The 26886-nt window shown below is 40.2% G+C and overlaps 1 protein-coding gene across 3 annotated transcripts in view; it reads left to right on the forward strand.

Annotated features, from left to right (window-relative positions):
• The window catches only part of FKBP2 (FKBP prolyl isomerase 2), a 34866-nt gene extending 8602 nt beyond the window's left edge, over positions 1-26264 (forward strand). For all 3 annotated transcript variants that reach the window (XM_088480080.1, XM_088480078.1, XM_088480079.1), the window contains exons 3-6: positions 6156-6268; positions 21620-21666; positions 22720-22755; positions 24918-26264. In XM_088480080.1, the coding sequence (XP_088336206.1) occupies positions 6156-6268; positions 21620-21666; positions 22720-22755; positions 24918-24979 (258 nt within the window). In that variant the 3' untranslated portion in view covers positions 24980-26264. The remainder of the gene's footprint in view (positions 1-6155; positions 6269-21619; positions 21667-22719; positions 22756-24917) is intronic.
• Positions 26265-26886: the final 622 nt, after the last annotated feature.

Here is a 26886-nt window from a genome sequence, read left to right on the forward strand (position 1 = left end):
TGGAGATGAGCTTCCACCTACTGGTGCCTTTAGCTGATGATTTCCCCTAGGAGTCCCATGCTGCCATTATCTTCGTGTTCTCCACAAGCTGTTTTTTGAGGGCGCACCGCCCGGCAAGAAACAGCCTACTGCCCAGCACTCCCCCCTGCCACAGTGCGCTGGTTCCCCGTATAACTTACTGCCTGGCACTCCCCGCCGCCTCAATGCGCCACGTCCCCTGTTGCCCAGTCACCATCAATGTGTCCTTGTTGTTACGGACACTGATGCTGGATGTGATGCTGAGCAGTGCCGACATGACATGTTCTTCCCATCGGAGGCTCCCAGTCCATCTGGCACCTGTGTCTGCCGGCAATAAGGACAAGTTAGTGAGGGTTCCAGGTAATGTAACGTAGCGCATTGCTCATTGGGGTGGGGCAGAGTGCCAGGTGTTGTAGCTCGAGCCTGTCGCAGCGCCGGGCTTCATCAGGCTGGAGGGCAGAGATCCCTCCCCCTGTATAAAAGCAAGGGCGCACTGTTCGGGCAGAAACAGTCACCTGAACACATTAAAGAGTGTAGGACAGTATCTGTGGAGCCAGCCAGTGGGTTAGTACTCTAAAGGGGGGTATCCACTACGCAACATGAAAGTCTGAACGTCCAGCGTTCAGACCTTCATGTCGCCGAGGTGTGGTACCTGCACTGAACGGCGTTCACTGAATGTCATTCAGTGAACGAGCCCGACCTCCTATCCCTGAACATGCCAAACCTGACGAGCATCATGTTCAATAGACAGTTAGGGACGGCAAGGACCCAGCATGCACGCGCATCGCTGGTCTTTGCCTACTATCCATTACCCGACTTTGTGAACAGTGCAGGAGGTTTTGGTCGGATTGTTCACAATGTTGGGTAATGGATAGGCCCCTTAAAACGAATTAGTCTGTTTTAAGGAATGGCATGAAGCAGAGCACATTAAATAACCTGATGCTGATTTCACTAGAGGGACCATATCCTACAGACTTTGATTATGAAAAAGCTGCAGACCACTGGGCCTCTAAGAAGAGGAGGAGAATTAATATATAAAATGTTATCTCAAGTTTAAATCATTATAAGGTCAGGATTTAAAACCTTTTTTATTATTACGAAGGCCCCCACCCGGCTACTTCTTAATGCCACCCTGCTGGAAAAAATTTCAGGGGAGAACACTGTCTTAGACGTTGTTTGTGAAACAGATCAACAATTTCGGTCCTACAACAGCTTGTATAGAAATATTAATTGCTTACAGTCTGCCTCAGGCTTTGCCCCGCTTTCATACCCTGCACCACCTTCCCCTGCACTCCCACCTCCCACCATACTTATCCCATTCATCAACCTCCCAGGTCCTCTTACACTCTGTTCATTCTCCTGAGCAGTTTGAGACGGGACCCGTATATATTATAGTCTTCATTCTAGCACCCTGCACTGGTCACAACCCATGCAGTTCCTTTTTTCTGCCTGGGCTATCACACTCTGCTCTGGTGCTTCTAGCACACTCAGTTGATGCAACAAACTGCTGAAATACAGACCGTACTAGAAGCACCAGATAATAAAGATAATCTACGTATTTAAAAGTAAAAAATGTGCCCTCCGGTGTACACCATACACGTGGAGACACAATCCTGGCCTGTTTGGTTGATATAAGAGAAGTACCATGGGAGTGCTGTACAGCCATCTGGTAGTGCTCCTTACTTAGAATGGTCTTAGAAGCACCAGAAAGGTTCGTATAACAGCCTATGGCCACACACTTGGTAAAAGCCATTCAGTCTTGGGCTGCGTATCATATGAATACTGAGTGGGGCTTGCTGCGCTTCCTGCTACACCAGTCTTCCAAAGCATAAGTGTGTGGTTTTGCATAATAGTATGTTCAAAATAAGAAGATTTCTGTTTTATTCTTAACTTGAGCAATGTTGCGGGACATGTCACCATAGATGTACATAATATAGAAATTTTATATTTTGTAATCACTAACCATAATCCTTGTAGGTCAGGTTTTTTCATGTCTTTTGCACCTGTAGAAACTGGTGTGAGTGCACGCTTATGACGACTGCTTCTGGGATGTAACGGGGTGTTCTCACATAGGCAATGTTTAGAGGTTGATTCAATGGCGGGCTCTGCTGGGTTAGCCGGAAAAGTAAATGCGTATTTATTTGAAGCGAGTATAAACTGGTATGAGTGCACCTTGATGATGACTGCTTTCACACTCCGCATATGCATAGGGGGCAGTCCAGTCTTGAAAATGTGTACATTGCTGCATACTGATGAATATACATATTAAGGTCTTTACATACAGGAGAAATCAGGGCCAAGTTGTGTTACACTCTGCATTATTCCCAATATGTGTAAGCAGGTGGCAAACTGTGGGGAAGATGTCTCAAAGCTTCTAGCGTTGAGAAGTTTCCCAAAACAACCAATCAGCTTCTACCTATCCTTTTTATAGAATTTACTTGAAAAATGTTAGCGAGAAGCTGATTGGTTGCTATGGGTCCCTACTCCACTTGTCCACTATTTAGAAGCTTTGATATATCTCCCCTTGTGTTGGTTAATTACATCTCTTATGCTGGGCATACACTATACAATTATCTGTCCAATCTGGCTGGTTGGAATGAAAACCTGGTAATGTATAGGAGAAAATGATAGTCGTCCATTTGCTCACAAACACTGGAAAACTAACAAATATGGTCATTTAGACAAATTGGTTAAAACACATTTAACCCATTTGAACAGTCATTTTTGTCTGTTTTCCAGTGTTTAAAAACCATATGATCGACTGTAATTTGCTCCCATACATTACCAGGTTTTCATTCCAACCAGCCAGATTGGACAGATATCTGACAGGTAATTGTATAGTGTGTATGCCCAGCATAAGTAATGGAATCAATCTGGGAAAGTGAAATTTTTAAAGACTCGTCCATTTAAAAACAATAAAAAAAATCAAATCCCTCTAGCATAAGGTTTCATGTTTTGCTGGAAGAATTTGCTCGGAAGTGTTATCATTACATGAGAATCTAGTGTTTCCTTTTATTTCTGGGTGAACGATCTTTGCGTTAGAGCACAGGTTCTCAAACTTGGTCCTCAGGACCCCAAACAGTGCATGTTTTCACAGAATCACAAGTGAAATAATTAGCTCCACCTGTGGATCTTTTAAAATGTGTCAGTGAGTAATGACTACACCTGTGCACCTGCTGGGTGACCTGGAAAAAGTGACCTGTGTGGGGTCCTGAGGACCGAGTTTGAGAACCACTGGACTAGAGCATATTTGTCTTGTTGCAGTACTGCTCTTACATTATAGGTGACTATGATAAAGGTGGTTTTGCCCATAGTGATCAGACACTTTCTTTTTGGCCGTTTATAAGGCCTCTACCACCTTCTCCTAACCACAGTTACTGGTAGAGGGTGTGAGTGATTTCTGTCTAGTAGAATGTAAGCGGTCACAATCGAGGCCCTTTTTCTCCCATTTATTAATGATTGGATTTTCAATGCGATCTGGACGCGATATTAGCGCCCATGGCCGCATTGCAGGATGCAATAATAGCGCCTGAATGCACCTGCAGGGGCAGGGGTTCCATAAGAAGCCCGTTCTTGCGATGTGCTGGGATTGAAGTGACCGTGTCCTATGGGTCCTCTCCCTGCTAGTATTGCGATGTGTAGCCCATAGGATACAGGGGCTTACGCCACCTTTAGATGGCATAAGCTATGGGAGCCAAGCTCCGGAATGCTTCGCGTTCTGGAACTTGGAAAGTCTGACAGCATTGCATCCCCCCCATAGAAACCTTTTGGAGGTTGTGGCTCCATAATACATTCAAGGGATACTAAATATTTTCGGATATATTCGGTAATAAGCCACAAATATTTAATGATAAATGTCTATATGTCTATTACCCACCTCTTCTACCCTTTGTGTCTTTATCTATATACTGATTATGTTTCCCACTGCCTACAAATAAATACAGTACATTTTGGGTCTTCCATGTCTGTGGTACTAGATCATCTCTAACAGTATAGCTGCAATTTATTGTTCTACTCTTCAGCCTCACTGAAAGATTGTAATTGTTGTAATAGGCAATAAAAACAAACCTAGAAAATAATTGCCATACTCTATATCACTGAGTGAGGGGTTCAGGATATACATTTTTTTTTTTTTTTTTTTAAACATTCACAACTTCAATATAGTTGTACTGTCTGTTTAGCATGCCGACACTGATGTTATGTCAGCATACTGTTTTTCCTATTATCTTTTCCCTAACCCTAATCCTCATGGAAATGTTGACATTCTGTAGGTTTCGACTTTAATCATGTCAACATCGTGAATGGTGACATCCTGACTGCATACCCTGTGTGAGTACAAGGGGCGGCACCTACCTGTCTTTACCTGGGGGGTCTGCTCTGCTAGTGCTAGGCTGACGTGTGTGATTCCGCACATGTCCACAAACTAACAAGCAGCCCAGGCTTCTAGGAACAGCTGCAGCTAGGGCTGACGTTCTAGCACAGGCATGGCTTCCCATTGGAAACACTCTCCCTGCTAATGGTAGTCCCAGAGGGAGAAAACACCTGTCCTGTGTGTGATTAGCTGGGAGCGCTTCTAATGGGAAGCCGCTGCCAGACAGCCGCAGCCCGTCACTGGGGTGTCTGATATTACTGGGGGGCTGCAGCCTCTAGATAAAATCCTCCACTGGTGAGAACCCAGTGACATGTAGACATAGTGGGGATGCATCAAAGTTTAGTGTATTAAGTAATTTTAAATGTGACACAGCATTATGTATACATCTGCAGTTTACATAAGGTCACATCCAATGTCTGGCGGTTTTAAAATACACACACTGCATGCGTTTTGTAGCAAACTCATGGCTTGTAATTTTTTACACAATGATAAAAAGTTTGTCATTGATTTGACCTTTTTCTGATTGTGACTGACCTGTATCTTTGGGCATCCCGTGGGCCTGGTGTGTAGTGCTTATGATACGGATAACTCGCATATGTGCTCTCTATGCATCTATAGGCTATATTTAATGTTGTACTTCTATTTGTCTAAACATATTTTTATTGATTCTTCAGGGCAGCCATTTGTATTGGCGTCATACAGACAACACATGGGGTTTGCCAATCAGAACCAAGTGTAAAATTGTAGTTTTCAATGCGTTGATACATTGCACTGTGTATGTATGAGTCCCAGGTCACAATGGTTTGCAATCTGCCACTATTAAAGTGTCTCTGACACACTGTATGGACTGAAAGCTGCACACACTCATGTTACAATAGCCAGTTGGAAAACACGAGCTTTGGTTCATCCCACCTTCCCATTATTGTGCTTAAACTTTTCATTTCCCGTGTACTGTCTGCTGTATACCAGAAATGGCAATCCCTTACTGTACACTAGCAAGATACAGCCATATTGGACCCCCCCCATGTTTATTTTGGGTGGTTGTTGTTTGGTTTGTTACTAAATGAACTGCTAGGTAGGTGATATATGAGTAGAGCTAGTGTTATAAGAAACAATTACACTCTCTCTTAGCCCTGATACATGAAATGTCTGTTTAAAGCAGGGTGGCTTATAGGGCAGATAAAGGATTGGGGATAAATAGTATCCCTTTTCCACTGTTCCAAACCGGGTCAGACCCAGGACAGATCCCTTTCACACCGCAGCGCCGAACCAGGTTATTTCACACTGTACCTGTGTCCTCGGGTAATCTTCTGCCAGCGCTTGGAGATGACCTCATCTTCAAGCACCGGGAAATGCAGATCTCCCAACGCTGTAACCAGGACCTGAGTCATCAGACTCTGGTTACCCGTTTACACTGCCCTTTAACCCGGGTCCTTCCCATGTCCATACCTGGTCGCTACCCAAGTCACTTTACACAGGTTATATTTTTGGGACCCTCTTCCACTGCCGCAATAACCCAGTTTATTGCCGGGTCTACCCGTGTTACAGCTCAGTGAAAAAGGGGTATAGGTCTGTGCTGTGTTAGTAAATAGAACGAGCAGACTTTGCAGCTCTTGGACATTATTTCTAGTGAATATTCTGTTAAGTTGTTCTACATTGAACAGCTTGTACTATTTGCAGTTGTATAATTTTCCCAAAGCAATAATAAAGTAAAATATGTTCAATGTTCCAATTCATCAATATCACTGGCTCTTGTTTTCCATAGGGGAAGCTGGAGGACGGCACAGAATTTGATAGCAGCATACCCAGAAATCAACCATTCACCTTTACACTGGGCGCTGGACAAGTCATTAAAGGCTGGGACCAGGGTCTATTAGGGTATGTCTGTTATTAATTCACTATATAGTATTCCTTTATGACAATGATGTACATTGTATGTATACATTTTTCTTATTATACTAGGTATGTTACAAATGCACTTCTGGTTTTATATCTGGTCACAGCAGTGTTAGAAGACAGTATAATTAGCAGTGATGTGTGGCTGAGCATATCACCGCTTATTTTATCAGAAACTTGGAACACCATGACGGCACTTTTTCACCCATATTGTACATGGTACGATGTGTGTGGCAATATTATTGCCGTATATGTATACAAAACAGAGAGTGCCATCACTAGCAATGCAAACCTGTGTGTATTGAATAAATAAAAGTATGGAGATGTGTTCATATTTTGATCAAAACATTTAAGCTTGCAGCCCATCATCAAGGTACCCCAATTCTCTGCAAGTCCTACACTAGCATATATGCTAAACACACCATTATATTGCAGGTAAATGCACTCCCCTCTCAGGTACAGAGGATACATCATGATAAGGGCAGTCTTGTGAGCCACACTTTAAACCACAAGCACCTTACAGCGATTGCTGCTAACTGAATAACCTCCTTAGGGCAGTGCCTTACCTTAAGTAAAACGGGGTTGTGCTGACCAAACCCACCATTTGTGTTTTACCAGGTGTATATGGGGACAGTCTTGTTTTCGGTACAGCATCCTGCAGATTATCTAACAATGTTGCACGTGTGTAACAAGAAGCATCATGTACATTTGTGATGTAGCATAGTGTGCAGCAGTAGCAATTTATTATTTATTTACTATTTGAAATGGCCTCCTGTACTTTGGTCTGTGACTATATGCACAGTATAGATGTAAATGCTCATATGCCCCCATAAAAGTTTAAAATGGACATTGTGACAACAACCATGGCAGTCAGAGCATAGAACATTCTGTTTTACAGTAAAGATCATTGTGGGGAAAAATGGTTCCAGATTAGGGGGTCTATGTACTAAGCCTTGGAGAGAGAGAAAGTGGACGGAGATGAAGTACCAACCAATCAGCTCCTAACTCACTTTACAGGCTGTGTTTAAAAAATTAGTTAGGAGCTGACTGGTTGGTACTTTGTCTCCATCCACTTTATCTCTCCAAGGCTTAGTACATAGACATATGAAGTAGTAGCGCTTGTTTGTGAAGAAAAACAATAATATAAAATATATTTAATATACCAATCAAATTGTTACAATATAATATCAATGACAGTGCTTTGAAATAAACTTTCCAGCTCTTTATGTTAATACAAGGTGTTATCTTCCTATGCACTAAAATGAGCAAGGATTTTTGGTGACTGTATCAGTGCAAGTTAATCCAAAATATAAGGGGATGTCCTGCTATTCCCAGATAGAAGTAAACAATTGTATCTTCTACTGTGCAAATGCTGCAAAGTTTGCCAAAAAAGTTAATTTGTTACCACTACAGGGAGCCATGCAAAGATAAGGTACAGTGCCTGTCTGATTCACACGCTAACCCCAGACACTATCTGTGGGGTATAGCACTCCACCACCCGAGAGCAGGAGTGCAACTTCTGCATGTGTAGGTGGTTAATAATTACAGTCTCAGTCCTCGGTTAACGGTGGCCCGCACACAGATGCTGGTATGATCTGTGAAGAAAGTAGCGCTCCACCGCTTGTCAGCAGGAGCGTGGACTACAAGTAAGTCACTACCAAGTGATCTATCTTGGTTCGACGGTCACCTATCGATCTAACTGGCCAAGTTATGAGCCAGATAGTGACGTCACAGCGGGCTCCCTGTTGGGGATGTGTGAGAGTAATGAACACAGTCCCGTAAGGTTGAATTTGTAACAGCAATCCAGTGAATATCTGCAGTAATAATCCAATGCACAGACAATCTGACAGAGCTTTACAGAGAGTTCTTTGTCGCGTTTCTCCGGGTATAAAGGTCCCGGTTTCTTCAGAACTTATATTATACAGTCACCAAAAATCCTTGCACATTTTAGTGCATAGGAAGATAACACCTTGTATTAACATAAACAGTTGGGAAGTTTATTTCAAAGTACTGTCATTGATATTATATTGTAACTATTTATTGATTGGTATATTAAATATATTTTATATTATTAATTGTGTTTTTCTTCAGAAACAAGCGCTCCTACATCATATATCCAGATTTCTTTTATTTAGCAGGTAACAGATCCTGCTTGTTTGGAAGATTTTTGTATTGACTGGTTGAGAGGCGCACCTTATCTTTCTGTAATACATAGACCGCTTAACCTACATATTTTTGTGTAAAATAGTTAATTGAATTATTTGACATTATTCCAAAACCATTTTCACTGAACAGCACATTGTGACTTTCTGACAAAGCCGTAGACCGACAGCCCCCTAATGGAATGACTATCTCCATACCATGCCAAATCCAACACTAGCAATTAGGAGTCTTTTTGGATTGATGAAATGGATTCTTTTGAGATAAATAATATTGGGACTCCATTGTTCTACCCCATTTATTGTATTTTTATTTCTAGTTAGTCTACTTCATTTTGTTACAAAACATAATATACTTAGATTTTTATATCTGAATTTTTGTGTTTATATAAATCCATGCACTTGTTTTTATGACTGTTTATCAGTCCGTTGTGGCTTTTTACTCATAAATGCCAGTTCTATTTGGGCCTATGGCAATTGAATTTATGGTTGTATGCATTTTTGTTTTTGAAATGTGTTTTTTTTTTTTTTTGGTATTTATTGAAATAGACTATGTAGTGGTACATTTTGCCAGCATGTTTTATCTACTACTATTTTTGTAATGAACACTCATTTCCACTTATTTTAATATTTCAACCAATCACGTCTATGCCTGCTAATTTTTTTTATATTGTGAAAAAAGCAAATGAAGGGCAACTTACCTGTTTGTTTCATAAACAACAACAGGTGCAAATAAGGGAAGGGACCTAATTCACATTTGGCCAAGTGAACAAATAGGGTTTGTCTGCACTCATCTGCAAGACAGCAGAAAGATCCAGTTTAAACCTATATCTAAGTAAATGGTGTATATAGTTTGCATATATTTACAAATCTATGCCCAAGCATTCCACCACTTTCAAGGTGCCACATTCAGAATGACTGCTCCTAGCTAATCAGCACGCGTGCTAAATCTGGGCGACATACATCTTAACAGATAGAGGAGAAAAAAAACTTACCAGGACATGACACAACCCACAAGGCACAGAATCTTCCTGCTCCCAAGCTGCTTCCCCGTCTATAGTACGAAACTAAACTAGTTGCACTCTCCTGGGTTATTTGTGCATTAGTATGTGCCATGTAACCATTCTTCCTCAAGAGTCTCTTGATAATTCATCTAACCTTTCACCTTGCTCTATTACTTGGGGCTATTCAATTGACTGCCGCATCTCCACAAGTTAAGCAACAGCGGGTGCACTTAACGCAGAACTTGGTGTAGAATTTATGGGATAACGCGCAGTACTTGCGGATTTATTGCGTGGGGAAATGGACTAATTGAATAGCTCCAAGTGTTAAACCCAGAGCTTGTAATTCAATCTGGCCCTTAGTAGTCCATTGCCTGTGCTCATGGAGCTAAATTCATACACATTGCCATGTGTGATTTAGCGGTTTATGCACTGCAACTCAACTGTGACATACTGCTCTGTGGAGTTCCCATTGGACTATTTTTTTAATGACACTGTCTGCTTGTGCTATATGTTGAAACTTGTTGTCAGCTGACCTGCAGTTGCTTGCCTGGGTTTCAATTTAATGCATGGATATCGCATTGTGGAGTATGTGCTGCCACCCACTGGTGCCTCTGCTAATAACCTTCTTTCCTTGCTTGTGAAAGATTATCAAATGAAGCAGTCACTGAACACTCCTTCCAAATGTGCCCCAACAATTGCCCTCTATCAGAGTCGTTGAGATCTATTTTTTTATTTAGCCATAATTAATGGCAAACACAAGGCTGTCCAGCACCATTCTACACCACTCTGATCATATTGGCATGTTATTTGATTTAGAAACAAGTAGAATTTAGAAAAGATTGAGGTGAGAATTTAGCCGATTATAGAGCCCAATTGCACACGACTCTAGTGCTGTGTTTCTCAACCTCAGTCATCAAGGTACACTAGCAGTCCAGGTTTTAGTGATATCCATGCTTGAGCACAGATAGTTAAATCAAAATAACTGAGGTACTAATTAAGACACCAGTGCTCAAGTATGGCTATCCTTAAAACATGGACTGTTAGTGTGCCTTCAGGACCGTGGTTGGGAACCCCTGGTCTAGTGATTGCGCAATGAATAATAGAATATTGATACCAGGTATCTACCCAGCCTGGTGCAGTGTATTGCTTAGTACCCTGTAATACAATATTACTACTAGATATCTGCCTAGTGCTTCCAGCCTGGGTCAGTGTATTGCTTAGTAATAGAATATTGCTACTAGGTATCTACCCAACGTGTCCAGCCTGGTGCGCAACATGTTGCTTAGTAATAGAATATTGCTACTAGGTATCTACCCAACGCGTCCAGCCTGGTGCAGCGTGTTGCTTAGTAATAGAATATTGCTACTAGGTATCTGCCCAACGCATCCAGCCTGGGTCATTGTATTGCTTAGTAATAGAATATTGCTACTAGGTATCTACCCAACGCGTCCAGCCTGGTGCAGCGTGTTGCTTAGTAATAGAATATTGCTACCAGGTATCTGCCCAGCGCTTCCAGCCTGGGTTATTGTATTGTTTAGTAATAGAATATTGCTACTAGGTATCTGCCCAACGCATCCAGCCTGGGTCATTGTATTGCTTAGTAATAGAATATTGCTACTAGGTATCTGCCCAGCTCTTCCAGCTTGGGTCAGTGTGTTGCTTAGTAATAGAATATTGCTACCAGGTATCTGCCCAACGCATCCAGCCTGGGTCATTGTATTGCTTAGTAATAGAATATTGCTACTAGGTATCTGCCCAGCTCTTCCAGCTTGGGTCAGTGTATTGCTTATGCTGGGCATGCACTATACAATTATCTGTCCAATCTGGCTGGTTGGAATGAAAACCTGGTAATGTATGGGAGCAAATTTAACCAATTTGAACAATTTTTTTTTGTGCGTTTTCCAGTGTTTTAAAACCATATGATCGACTGTCACTTGTTCCCATACACTACCAGATTTTCCTTCCAACCAGCCAGTTTGGACAGATATCTGACAGATAATTGTATAGTGTATGTCCAGCATTAGTAATAGAATATTGCTACTAGGTATCTGCCCAGCGCTTCCAGCCTGGTGCAGTGTGTTGCTTAGTAGTAGAATATTGCTACTAGGTATCTTCCCGACGCGTCCAGCCTGGGTCACTGTATTGTTTAGTAATAGAATATTGCTACTAGGTATCTTCCCAACACATATACAGGAGAGAGAGAAAAAAGTTTGTCTATATATCGGCGCACATAGTTTAAATTCTTTATTAAAAGTCATACACTTTATTTGATATGCATTAAAAAATGTTATTCCCAATCCCAGAGGGGGAATGATATTCAGCGAAATAATAGTTTAAAAATAAAGAAATAGATTGTGTGTATAGAAACAGAAATGTGCAATAAAAATAATTTCCTGCCGCTGTGTGTCCTGTTTTATTAATCCATATTATAATGTGTTTACTGCAGGGAGATAAATCTATTGCAATCTCTCAGCAGTATATGGGTGACAATTAAAGGTTCCAATATATCATTGGTTTGTCACTTCATAAATTTATACTATTAATATCATAAATTTATCAATTCTCTGGGTGATCAGAGGTTATTCAGACCTTATGCACACTATATGTAATGTACTCTTATATTATTGTCAATCAAATATCATGAAATTGGTCTGATTATTATCAGGGATTATATCCCATCCTGATTCCCCAACGAATTATTACATGGTATTATACCAGCATTAAAGATATTTTACTCCTGTTACTGCTTGAGAGAATTATTAAAACGCTAAACCTCCATATGTACTGAGTAGCGGTATGGATGAGATTGATTTCAATAAGATTTATTGGCAGCCGTGTTGCTGTTCTTATTAGTTATTATTTAGCAAGAAATCAAACCATCTATCTGTCACTATACTGAGTAGCGGTATGGCTGTGATTGCTTTCAGTAAGGTTTATTGGCAACAGTGTTGCTATTCTTAGCCGTTACTGACTAACAGTAGATCAAGCCATCCATCTATTATTGTTAGTGTACGGAGTTATGGAATCTCCCATCCCGCTTTCCCACATAAAATAAACATTAAACACATACAGACATTTGTTATTAACAGAATTGTAGGAACACACAGCGAACGTGCCGAAGCGCGTTTTGCTGCGAATGCTTTTACAAGGCAAGCCGATTGCCACTACAGCTCTAAAATTTATTCATCCTGGAGGACCAATCACGCTTCATTTAAGAGTCACGTGTTCAGTGTGGCCAATCCAGCGCTTCCTTTCATTTCCCTTAGACGCTCTCTATTTTCACCAATAACTGTTGATCTTAGATATTGGGGATAGAGGGTGTGTTTCTTTGGACCAATCATACCGCTGTCCATTCTAATCTTATATTTCATTTATATGAATGGGACCAATGTTTATTAATGTATGGAATCAATTATATATAATGTGGATTTAGACTACTGTAATGACGTATTGCCCTTGTTATACATGTCTTCTATTTATACATACCTATCGATCCGGTCATATTACAGCCTGATCTATATCAAAATCATAATATATACAATATGGTCTACGTCAATAGTCGCGATCTAATATCAGTGATCAATTAATTAGTGAACATATATTGCCATAAAAGTTTACATTCAATGTGACTTTATAAAATAATATATATAAGAGAATCATAATAATGAAAAGGGAAATAGAGAAATATGAGGATGACATCATTGAGAGAAAACATAGAAAACTACAGAGAGATCGAGATGACTATCTGAATAATAGAGTCTACAAATGGAATCTTCAATTACAACGTAAAAGAAATCTCAATTCCCTAAATTATACCACATCGGAGATAGGATTCTCCCCTTCTGAGGAGTCTATTAATATAGCTCCAAATAGTTATCGGAGAGATTTTTTAGGACAAACTTCAAAGATAACCAAACCCACCTCAGAAACAATAGGTGGAAGATTAGAAGGGGCCAAGGGAGGAAGAAGAAAGAGAGATTTATTAGATTGGAGAGACGAACCACGGGAACAGAGGAGATATCGCAAATGATCAATACTGTAATATCTAGTCCCAATACCTATAATGACTCATTGAGAATCATAAATTTGACTGATATACAACTCAGTAAAGATCAACAATCTATCTTAAGCAAAGGGCTATCATTCTCACCAACTCAAGAACCAGACAGATTCGAGTGTGAGAAAGATTTACATCTTTTCACCAGAAAAATCCTCCTGAAGAAATTTTTCCTCAATCAAACAACTAAACAAGAACAACTACAAATATCCACCTATGATAGCAGTACCCTCCAAACAGATGATTTACCAACATTACAAATATTGGAAGAACTGGAAAGGGATGAAATCCCTGGAGATTTAAACATGAAGCAACCATTTGATAGCTCAAAAATTAAGAAAAAATCAACCTTTTTTCCAGATAGCAAGATATGCCAAGTAGTACAAGTATATCAAGACCTAGTGTCTAAAGATCTGGACAAATTGTTTACTCGCCATACACCTTTCATAGATAATATCTCGAAAGGTGAAAGAAGGGCACTAGATCAGATCTCCAAATGGCAAGAGGTAGTAATCAAACCGTTCGACAAAGGGGGCAATGTCGTTCTGTGGCCTAGACGAATGTACATTGACGAACTGGACAAGCAATTAAGTGATACCAGTTGCTATAAACGTCTTATTTTCAATCCAACCCAGAATTACTTGAAACAATACACAGGAGTTATTACTGCGGCCTATAATGTTGGGACCATTAACAAAAATGATTTTGAATTCTTGAAAGTAGAAAAACCAAGAATATCCACCTTGTATCTCCTACCTAAAATACATAAGGATGAGAAGACACCTCCCTGAAGACCTATTATATCAGGAGTGGGAAATTTATCAGAAAAAGCCAGCATATATGTTGACCAATATTTACGCCAGTTCGTACTTACATTACCATCTTATGTAAGAGATACAATGGACATACTTACTAAACTTGAAGATCTAAATGTTAACTCGGGGGTGTGGCTGGTATCGTGATGTGGAGAGTCTAAGATCAACAGTTATTGGTGAAAATAGAGAGCGTCTAAGGGAAATGAAAGGAAGCGCTGGATTGGCCACACTGAACACGTGACTCTTAAATGAAGCGTGATTGGTCCTCCAGGATGAATAAATTTTAGAGCTGTAGTGGCAATCGGCTTGCCTTGTAAAAGCATTCACAGCAAAACGCGCTTCGGCACGTTCGCTGTGTGTTCCTACAATTCTGTTAATAACAAATGTCTGTATGTGTTTAATGTTTATTTTATGTGGGAAAGCGGGATGGGAGATTCCATAACTCCGTACACTAACAATAATAGATGGATGGCTTGATCTACTGTTAGTCAGTAACGGCTAAGAATAGCAACACTGTTGCCAATAAACCTTACTGAAAGCAATCACAGCCATACCGCTACTCAGTATAGTGACAGATAGATGGTTTGATTTCTTGCTAAATAATAACTAATAAGAACAGCAACACGGCTGCCAATAAATCTTATTGAAATCAATCTCATCCATACCGCTACTCAGTACATATGGAGGTTTAGCGTTTTAATAATTCTCTCAAGCAGTAACAGGAGTAAAATATCTTTAATGCTGGTATAATACCATGTAATAATTCGATGGGGAATCAGGATGGGATATAATCCCTGATAATAATCAGACCAATTTCATGATATTTGATTGACAATAATATAAGAGTACATTACATATAGTGTGCATAAGGTCTGAATAACCTCTGATCACCCAGAGAATTGATAAATTTATGATATTAATAGTATAAATTTATGAAGTGACAAACCAATGATATATTGGAACCTTTAATTGTCACCCATATACTGCTGAGAGATTGCAATAGATTTATCTCCCTGCAGTAAACACATTATAATATGGATTAATAAAACAGGACACACAGCGGCAGGAAATTATTTTTATTGCACATTTCTGTTTCTATACACACAATCTATTTCTTTATTTTTAAACTATTATTTCGCTGAATATCATTCCCCCTCTGGGATTGGGAATAACATTTTTTAATGCATATCAAATAAAGTGTATGACTTTTAATAAAGAATTTAAACTATGTGCGCCGATATATAGACAAACTTTTTTTCTTTCTCTCCTGTATATTTGTCATTAGGTACTTAGTACCATTTGTCTTCTGGCAGCACTCCCCAATAAATAAAATACATATTATTTAAATATTAAGTATGGGGTTACATCACACAATTAAGAGATGTGTGCGGGTATAATCTCTTTTCCATTTGTCTCTTATGATCTTCCCAACACGGCCAGCTTGGTGCAGTGTGTTGCTTAGTAATAGAATATTGCTACCAGGTATATGCCCAGCGCTTCCAGCCTGGGTCAGTGTGTTGCTTAGTAGTAGAATATTGCTACTAGGTATCTTCCCAGCACTTCCAGCCTGGTGCAGCGTGTTGCTTAGTAGTAGAATATTGCTACTAGGTATCTGCCCAGCACTTCCAGCCTGGGTCAGTGTATTGCTTAGTAATAGAATATTGCTACCAGGTATCTGCCCAGCGCTTCCAGCCTGGTGCAGCGTGTTGCTTAGTAGTAGAATATTGCTACTAGGTATCTGCCCAGCACTTCCAGCCTGGTGCAGCGTGTTGCTTAGTAGTAGAATATTGCTACTAGGTATCTTCCCAGCACTTCCAGCCTGGGTCAGTGTGTTGCTTAGTAATAGAATATTGCTACTAGGTATCTGCCCAGCGCGTCCAGCCTGGGTCACTGTATTGTTTAGTAATAGAATATTGCTACTAGGTGTCTTCCCAACACGGCCAGCCTGGGTCAGTGTATTGCTTAGTAATAGAATATTGCTACCAGGTATCTGCCCAGCGCTTCCAGCCTGGTGCAGTGTGTTGCTTAGTAATAGAATATTGCTACTAGGTATCTTCCCAGCATTTCCAGCCTGGTGCAGCGTGTTGCTTTGTAGTAGAATATTGCTACTAGGTGTCTTCCCAACACGGCCAGCCTGGTGCAGCGTGTTGCTTAGTAGTAGAATATTGCTACTAGGTATCTTCCCAGCACTTTCAGCCTGGGTCATTGTATTGCTTAGTAGTAGAATATTACTGTATTGCTTAGTAATAAAATATTGCTACCAGGTATCTGCCCAGCGCTTCCAGCCTGGGTCAGTGTATTGCTTAGTAATAGAATATTGCTACTAGGTATCTGTCCAGTGCTTCCAGCCTGGGTCACTGTATTGTTTAGTAATAGAACATTGCTACTAGGTATCTTCCCAGCACTTCCAGCCTGGGTCAGTGTGTTGCTTAGTAATAGAATATTGCTACTAGGTATCTTCCCAGCATTTCCAGCCTGGTGCAGCGTGTTGCTTAGTAATAGAATATTACTGTATTGCTTAGTAATAGAATATTGCTACCAGGTATCTGTCCAGCGCTTCCAGTCTGGTGCAGTGTGTTGCTTAATATGACAGAAGTTTATTAATTATAAAAAAATACTATTCATGTTTTTTATATGGCTGTAAGCACGACAGGTTATCTGTTAATGTATGCATCTGTAGTTTGCTTAGTATATTGCTGTTTTTTTGTGTTCTTTTAACATTAGTTTTGACTGAAAACTCTGTATAAAATAACAATCGTGACAGCAATATTAAACAGAAGCTAGCATAACCCAAAGATGTGCCATTCTGTTTATATCTCCCACTAGCTTCTCTTGGCTCACTGCTGCATTCCTGCCCAGATAACCCACATAGTTCTCTTACTAGACTCTGATAAACCCCCTGCATAATAACAAGGTAAAGCTTAAAGCAGAATACTTGTGGTGTATGCAGCTCTGGGCAAAAGAAAGTATGTTACCAGAATATATTTTTTACTGTATATTGTATGTGGAGTTCGCCGTATTGAACAAGCAACTTCAGATTTAGCTGTTCATTATATTTCTGTCCTGTTTTGCAACGCATTTTTTTTTTTTTTAATTCGCAAAGAAATAGACTTCCATGTCTAAGATGTTCAAAGGGCACCTGTTCCCTGTCCTCAGATCAGGTCGCTTGTAAAACCGTCTCACTAGGAACAAATGGCTGCAGACTCTGTAATTCTGGTTCCCACATAATGACTGCAGTTACTAGGGCTGATTCTGCGTCAGACTGATCTTTGTTCAGCTGCAAATGGCAAACTTTATCATATGCATACGCAGGAGAAAATGTACGCGTTTATGTGCATCTCTGTCCCATTCTGAGTTGGACGGATCTTGGCGGGACCTGTCTCTGGGCAGGAACTGGGTGGCGACAATGTGATTGCACAGAACTGTTCTGTGTTGTGGTCGTGTAGCTAGAGGTCCGAGCGTTTCCGAGTCCTGCGTTCAGAGAAGGGAAACTTGTGTCAGACTGAGATGGATCTCTTGCACACAGCACAGGGCTAGTGCAGGTGCTGATACCAATAATGGTTGTGGCTGTAGACCGAAAAACAGTGGGAGGAGCAGTTTATCTCACAGATCCTGGCATTAGCCATTAACATTACGCAAACACAGCCACATTGCGTACCCACTTTGTATAGGCAATGGGTGTACTTTTATTAAAGCATTAATTAGTGGAATTTGTGTATGAGCATAATTCTACAATTGGAGACATTGGAAAGCAGCCCTACACATAGACTATATTTTTGTGTAAGTAACCAGCACGTAGGTTTGCTAGTGACTGAGCCAGGTATTTACTAGATTGGGCCTTGGTCACCTAGGTCTCTACGGGTCCCAGCATACTCTGGCAAACTGAACATACTTATATAATTACATGATTTATTTTATTGAACGTTATTTTGGAAAAAGCATAAACTCTACAGGTTTGTTTTTCTGTTTTTAAACTTTAAAATGTAAGTATTGTATATGAATAGATTTAGGCGCCATTGCAGAATAATAGGCTACAGTTCCACATCAGAGTAGATGGGTGTCTCTTCAACAAATGCCTGTTACATAAATGTCCCCTAGCTTACCACACCAATGGAAAGACCAGATCCAGTGTCTAATTTGGTCATCCTAGAATAGATGCAGACTCTTGGTTACTAAACTTTGTGGTTGAATCACAAATGGCGTAACTGGGGCTTATTAGCTTGGTGAGATGGTGGCTGTACACATAGGCCACCCTTGTCCTCTAGTAGTTACAAATAGAGCACCAATCCTGCACCAGCCATCTATTATGTAATTTATAGTTAAGTTTTTTTTTTTTTTTTTCTCCTCTCCAATTAGCTGTTACTCAGTTCATCTGTATCTACAGATTAAATATAAAGCTTGCTGAGGTGCTACCCACTAAAACATTATAGAAATCACATATACAAAGAAGTAAAGTAAGTAGTTTTAATGGGTGCACTGGGACCCACGTTGGTAATTTAAAATGTAATATTTTTAATAGGTATACATTAAAATATCTCACTGTATTAAATTTGTTAAGATGGTGAAATATAAAAAGAATTGTGCAAAAGAGATGAAAATTAATGTGTACAATAAAATATGCAAAACGAAACCGTTGTCAATTTGTCATTCTTTCAATATGATCAGTGTTTAGTAACACAGTGGTTCATTACTTATTATAGTTTATTCTGTTATTTTATGTTGCAAATAATTATTTCTTAAGGCTAAATGCCTTCAGGAAGCAGCAAATTGTATCAAACAATGCAGTGACTAATAATGTGTATAGTCAGTATACCAAACTGATAGTGTCTTCTCTTCTTATGCTTAGATGTCTTATCCTTATGTATTACCATGCAATGTTTATAGTAAATATTTCTTAGCTATGCAGTATTCACAAATATATGTTGTAGTCTCTTAGCTATAAGGTTTAATCCCACACAGCAGGTATATTATGGTATTATATAGTTGGTCAACACACCTAGTAATAATGGGTCTCCACTACATGTGATATATATTAGTAGTTACCATTATATCATATGTGTGTGAATCACATACCATGAAAAAGGATTTATAGGTAAAAATGTTAACCTTTGCAGCTCTGGGTATTCATGTATACAATAATGCAGCTGAACCTTTAGGCAATTGCAATCATTCCCAGCACTGCGTATAGCACATGTATCATTTTATACATCAGTAGCTGGAGCATAGGTCTCATATATTTAACATAGCTTTCAATAATCTTAGGCAATAGCAATTAGTCTCAGCACTATGTATAGCGCATATATCATTTTAACTTTTCAATGGCTGGGGTTTATATCCATTTAGCAACATATTAACATTGAATTTAGTTATATGACATTAACAATCGGTTACAGATATCGGTTATTGATGTCTAAGTTAAAATAAAACCTTTTTCATGGTACATACTGCATAGCTTAGAAATATTTACTATAAGCATTGCATAACAATACATAAGGATAAGACATCTAAGCATAGGAAGAGAAGACACTATCAGTTTGGAATACTGACTATACACATTAGTCACTGCATTGTTTGATACAATTTGCTGCTTCCTTCTGGAAGCTGATGAAGGTATTTAGCCTTAAGAAATAATTATTTGCAACATAAATAACAGAATAAACTATAAAGGTGCATACACACACACAACGATTTTTTTAATGATTATCGTTAAACGATATCGTTTAACGATAATCGTTTGAAAGAATCGTTCACTTTCTGAGTCAAACGATGAATGATTATTGTTCATGCGCGTTCACGTTTGTAGTTTGTAGTTCAGTCAGACTTGACAACTCAACGATTTTCATTAAGTTAATATGCAAAAATCGTTTGTAGTTCATAAAAATCGTTCATTACATTTAGTAAATGAACAACTTTAGTAAACTATTTTAGTTAATTTTTTCAAGGGAAAAAATCGTTTACTAAAATCGTTCATTAACTAAATCGTTGTGTGTGTGTATGCAGCTTAAGTAATAACCACTGTGTTACTAAACACTGATCGTATTGAAAGTGACAAATTGACAAGTTTAGTTTTGCATATTTTATTGTACATATTCATTTTCATCTCTTTTGCACAAATCTTTTTAAATTTCACCATCTTAATAAATTTAATACAGTGAGATATTTTAATGCATACCTATTAAAAATATAAAATTTTAAAGTTAGGCGGGTGGGACATCCTACAAATATGACCCTTTTGTGTTTCTACTATACTGTACATTGTATAGAGCTTTGGGTCTTTGTCAGACATTTTGTTCAAGCATTTTTAATTTAATGCAAATTAAATGGAAAATCCATTACTTGATATTTTGTGTAATGTGTTTGGAATTTGTAACAAGTCTAACTTGATGATATTTTCAACGTCAAGGAGAAGCTAGCAGACAAATTTAGTAGTGGATTAATATGTATTATTTTATTCTAACAGATGGGAAATAATCTGCATTCATTTGCCTGTCTAAGTGCCTGTGCTCCTGTCTTCTCACTATGGGGAGGAGAAAATCCTAAATGCTTTATAATTAGCACCCGTCTGAACTCCATTTATCTGGCTTACAATTTTCCATGCTGTCTGTAATAAGTAGGCTAATTTATGGCTGTGTTCCTGTCTGTGCAGTCTGGACTAACTGGCACTAGACAGTTCTGTCACCTGCACTGAATGAGGCTCTCATAGTAGCCTTTTGTGTGCTGAGCACAGAAGGCTGAGGGAATGGCATGAAGCCCCTTATTTTAGTGAGGGAGTATGTGTATCCATGATTTTGCTGTTCATAGCACTCCATATATATGACATTTACTCCTGTGTTTATAATACTGTTCAGGCTGATTCTGAGTGTGCGGCTTTTCAGCAGTAGTATTCTCAATTATCGTCTAATTTTCAGGATGATATGATGCTAATAGGAATAGCTAATTCATAGTATTGTCCCCAGTATGCGCTAAATGTGCAACTATATTCTGGTTTTGTAATCTTGCTTGTCAATTATCTTTTATAAATCCCCAAACCATGTCTAGATGTCATAGGGCAATGCTGTAGCTCACTCACAATGAGGTGTCAGTACCTATTGTAAAAATGTTCAGGTCAGTTGTGCGTGTGTGTGTCCACTTGTAAACTCCACAAGGAATACACATTTGAGCAGGGCTCCTATACAGAAGTTAAAAATTTTTTTATACTACATATATTTAATTTTTCATTTTTTTTTTCTTGCCCTTTAACGTGGGAAATGTATTCATGGTTCTAATTGTCCACTATTTCATTGTGTCTTCTCTTCCAGAATGTGCGAGGGGGAAAAAAGGAAGCTGGTTATTCCTTCAGAATTGGGTAAGGCTCTTGTTGAAGCAGATGGAGGAAGGATGGTTTGCTAATGCTGGCCATATACGCTGCAATTATCGGGACGATCCGCCCGATATCGGCGGATCGCCGCGATAATTGTAGCGTGGGGGGGGGGGGGGCGACCGAGGGTTAAATATTGCTTGGTCGGGCATGCTTGATTGTCCAGTATGCCCGTCCGATGCGATATTACCCGGTAAACTGGCGGCCGCATTGGGCAGTGTATCCTCAGCGCTGCCGACTGACAGACATTTCCTGTGTTCCTTCCTAAGGAAGGAACAGGGAAATGTCTCCTCCCCCGGGGGCGGAGCGCTGATGTCGGGCTATACACTGAGATTTCTCTCACAGTGTATGCCGTGGACATCTGCGGCTGGCAGCCGGCCAGATAAAATGTCTGTCGGTCTGACAGACATTTTATCTGGCAGTGTATGCCCAGCATAAGTAAGCATGAAATGACTAGGGCCCTCATTCAGAGCCGTACGCTCTGAGCAGAGCGCACGCTCTGAATGAGGGCCGGCCTCCATAACTATGGAGCGTCCTCCTGGACGCTCGTATAGCTGTGGGTCACCACCCACAGCCTATACGAGCGTGCAGTTTGATGGCCGCGATGGTCTTGACCATCGAAACTGCGAGCCGGAGCCTGCGGTTGAGGTTTTCAACCGCAAGGCCCGGAGTGATTTTGGCTCTATCAGAGCCAAAATCACTCCCACTGACATCACTAGTGATGTCAGTGGGCCGGCTTCTGACGGGAGGCGTTCCCTTAGGAACGCCCCCGTCAGGGAGGCACGCCCCCGGCACGCCCACCAAAGGGGGCGTGCTGTCAATCAACATCGACAGCACGCCCCCTTTGATCAGACACAACGAGCAAAGGAAAGTCCTTCGCTCGTCGCGTCTGACGCATGCGCACGACGGAGCTCCCTCCGTCGTGCGCATGCTCAGTGCAGAACATCGACCCACTTGCGAGCGGACAGCCGCTCGCGAGTGGGTCTGAATCAGGGCCTAGATTTTTTTAAAAGTACTAATTTTGTTTCTCTTTACCTCCAGGGTATGGTGATAGGGGAGCACAACCAAAGATTCCAGGTAGGGTGAACTCTACATGGAAACAATGATTTCTAGGTCTATACTTGACAACATCCTGAGGAAATATCCTGATCACAATCTCAACAATTTTGTTTACGAGAAGATTACTAAAACTCTTGGTCCTCATTTACATGTCATGGTTTTAGCATATGTCCTGGGTCTGGCAGTGAACACTGATAGGTGCTGTTCATTTAGAGCAGTGACTTTCAATCTTTTCAACTTGAGGCACACTACACAAGAATTTAAAATTGCCAAGGCACACTATCCGGCTATGCGGTGTGCGTGGTCAATGAAAAAACATAACCTTTGGCTCCCACATAAAATACACACATATTGGCCTCCATAGGAATAAAACACACTACATTGGCCTCCACATGAAAAAAACACACTACAGTACAAGTGCGCTGAGCTGACCGTCGCGGCACACTTGACAACTGCTCGCGGCATACTAGTGTGCCACGGCACAGTGGTTGAAAAACGATTTAGCAAATAGTCACTGTGGCACCTAGAAATGGGTGATGCTGGAGGACATACTGTATGTTGGCTTACTTCTGTAGGCATGAACTGATACTTCTACAATGGTATTTTCAAATGCAATATTTTACATATATGTACTTATTAAGTTTAAATACACACAACGTCATCTTGTGTAATAATCAAATGGGATTTTTATTTCCTGCCATTGACTGAATACAAGTATCAAATAATGGAGGGAATTCAATTCTTTTCACCACCCGCAGCACTATTGCGCATTTGACGACAGCTATTCAATTGGTTCTGTGGTGGCGAGCAGAAATCGCCGAAAAGTCCTGGGTTTGGGGCTAACCAGGAATTTAGTCAGGTTTATGCGCCTAAACCTGGTCTATTTTAGCGTGACTTACTAAAAAAACCCTCCACAAAACGATTGAATATTGCTCTGTCAGTTTAGACGGGGGATAAGGCATGAACGGACGCGCAAAAACAATTGAATTCCCCGCAATGTGACTAGATTGCACCACCCTCCCTAATACATTATGTACGGTGGGGGGATCAATATGCACTTAGCCAATCATCACCAGTTCCAGATGTAGGCTTCCTGACAGGAGGCCATGGTTCAGGTTCGGTAAAGTAGCATTTACACAATCGCACCTTGCTATAGTGGGCTTATGTTTTTTACCCCCATTCTAACCCATTCGTGTGAGGAGTCGTAAGTGCAAGATGTGATGAAAGCTGCATATGGATGTGTAAGGCTTTTGTTTTTTCTCCTGTACAAGTAAGTCTGACCCTACATAAGGCCCTGTGTGTACGAGTAACACTGAAATCGTGCATAACACTAGTATATGACTGCTTAATGGGGGAATTTAATTAGTCATGGTAATTTACCGTGTGCTTATTGATTCCCTCAGGGCTATTCAAAGCCCTCAAAGGCAGGCTGCACTTATTGGAGAATTTTTATGGGGTCTGATAAGACCTAAAGGAAATCCCAGATAACTAGCCAGTAAGAAGGTGAAGTGAGGCACTTCGCTCATAGATCCATGAACTTATCACGTATTCGATGTGCTAACACCCATTAAAACGTTTAACTGGCATTAACAAGCTGCTCGAGTGAAAATGGGACTTTAATTAAATATCCCCGGGCGTTAAAACCCAAGGCTATCACCCCTATTGACCCTCTCTGGCATAATGGGGCTAATTGAATATGGACCTATGAGAGTACAGTTGAGAGTTGCCAAGTTCTTTGGTTAAATTGCAGTTGTCATTAAGAATAAAAAGCTTTGGTTATTAATGAAAATATAGAATACATATTTATATTCTGTACACTAAGTTTTCTTGATGCTTTTATCAATATGAACTAAGTTATTACATCTTATACACCAATCTCAAGCAGTGCCCTGCAGTCATAAACTTCCTTTTCATCTTTGTATTACATCACATTAGCTTTCCAAGTATAATGGGAATAATTTGACATTGCTTTACATGACATGCTCCATCCATCCCTCCCTCACTCAGAATTATCTGCAATTTCCAACAGGGTCATATTTTTATTTAAATATTTAGCTATTAGATAGATGCAGTGAAAATCACTCCTCTCCCATCAGTTTTTCTACTAGCTAAACAAGCTTTATTACCAAGGCCGTTATGGTGACTTTCTGCTAATATGTGTTCTTTCCCATTCTTTTTAGGAGGAGCCACTCTTATCTTCGAGGTGGAGTTGATAAAAATTGAAAGAAGATCGGATTTGTAGAAGGGGCTGAGTCTCATTTATATGGATGGGGTCCAGATTCCGGGGGAAGGCAGCGTCTCACACTGTGATGAATAAACACACACACGATAATTGTGGCTTCATTCATTTACATAATGTTCTCGGCAAGGATCATTTTGCAAATGAGCAAATAATAAACCTGGGTTTAGTTTCTAGCAGGTTACAATGCTGAAATTCATAGCAGAATCCGGTACCTTTTAGAGAGCAGTTTGTCCTGAAAATGTGTAACTTGCTGATGATGTAGAGAAGTAAACTGTATTTGCTTTAATACCAGCTATTCATGCTGAAATACTGTCCTCTAAATGGGAACAATTTATGTGAAAGGTCCCCTTTTGCTGACATTTCATTTAGGTGCAAAATGTGTTCTGTACTGTAACTACGAGTTGTTTTCCTGTGTGTCTGTGCAGATTTAGTAGTGAAGTGCAGTGTCTCTGTATGCATAGGAGATAGGATGGATCCTATAACTAGTCTCATGTATACTGCAGCTGTGCATTGTATCCTTATCATTTCTAACTTATGGTCCAGCACAATCCCAACCACTACGAAAGACAACATATTGGCATTATCCTGCCAATGACAGAGAGTAAGTGATTTGTCAGAGTAGTACACTGATTTGTAACTTCTACATGTATGAAAAGGTGCTCAATGGGGCAGTGGTGAAAGGTGGGTGTATTAGTAACATGATTACCTTTTAGTGCCATGACGCACCTGCCTAAATGCTAACCTGCACTTGGTGCTACACCTAAGGGGATTTAAGCCTAGCTGGAATGATTCAAATCCTGCCAGTATATAACTAAATATAATTCAGGGCAGTTTATGTCACAGAATAGAACTGCATATCTTCACTTATTCCTTTGTGTACAGTGATACCATGTAAGATGTCACTGTTACCACGAGTGATGTAGCAAAGAGTCTTTCTTATCGCCAGGTGCTATCTCAGGGGTAGACCACATGCAGCATTCTAGCTGTTGTGGAACTACACATTCCAGCATGCCTTCCACAGCTTTTACTGATAAGGATGCTAGAACTGGCATGGCATGCTGGGATGTGTAGCGTCACAGCAGCTCGATTGCCACACACTGCCTACTCCTGCATATATTGATGAGAAGCCTGTATCACCTGCAGGTTGCAAGAAGATACTGCAGCTTTATTGTGGACTGGAGATCTTCTCAATTAGGCTATACAGTGCCATGCAAAAGTATTCACCCCCTTTGCATTTTTCATATTTTGTTGCCTCACAACCTGGAATTAAAATGGATTGCTTGAAGGTGTGCATCATTTCATTCACAGAACATGCCTACAACTGAAGTGGTGTTTTTTTATATTGTGAATCAAACAACAGTTAGGACAACATAACAGAAAACTTCAGCGTGCATAGCAATTCACCTCCCTAAAGTCAGTACTTTGTTGAGCCACCTTTTGCGGCAATTACAGCTGCCAGTCACTTTGGATAAGTCTCTATGATCTTGCCACATCTTGCCCCTGGGAGTTTTGCCCATTCCTCAAGGCAAAACTGCTCCAGCTCCTTCATGTTGGATGGTTTCCACAGATTCTCAATTGAATTGACATCTGGGCTTTGACTAGGCCATTCCAACACATTTAAATGTTTCCCATTAAACCACTTGAGTGTTGCTTTAGCAGTATGCCTTGGCTCATTGTCCTGCTGGAAGGTGATTCTCTGTCCCAGTCTCAAATCACAGGCAGACTGAAACAGGTTTTGCTCAATAATAACCCTGTATTTAGCACCATCCATCTTTCCCTTGACTCAAATCAGTTTCTCAGTCTATGCTGATGAAAAACATCCCCACAGCATGATGCTGCCACCACCATGTTTCACTGTGGGGATGGTGGTCTTGGGGTGATGGGATATGTTGGGTTTGCACCAGACA

Source organism: Taudactylus pleione, unplaced genomic scaffold, assembly GCF_031769625.1.
Source record: "Taudactylus pleione unplaced genomic scaffold, aTauple2 ptg000250l, whole genome shotgun sequence".
NCBI lineage: Eukaryota > Metazoa > Chordata > Amphibia > Anura > Myobatrachidae > Taudactylus > Taudactylus pleione.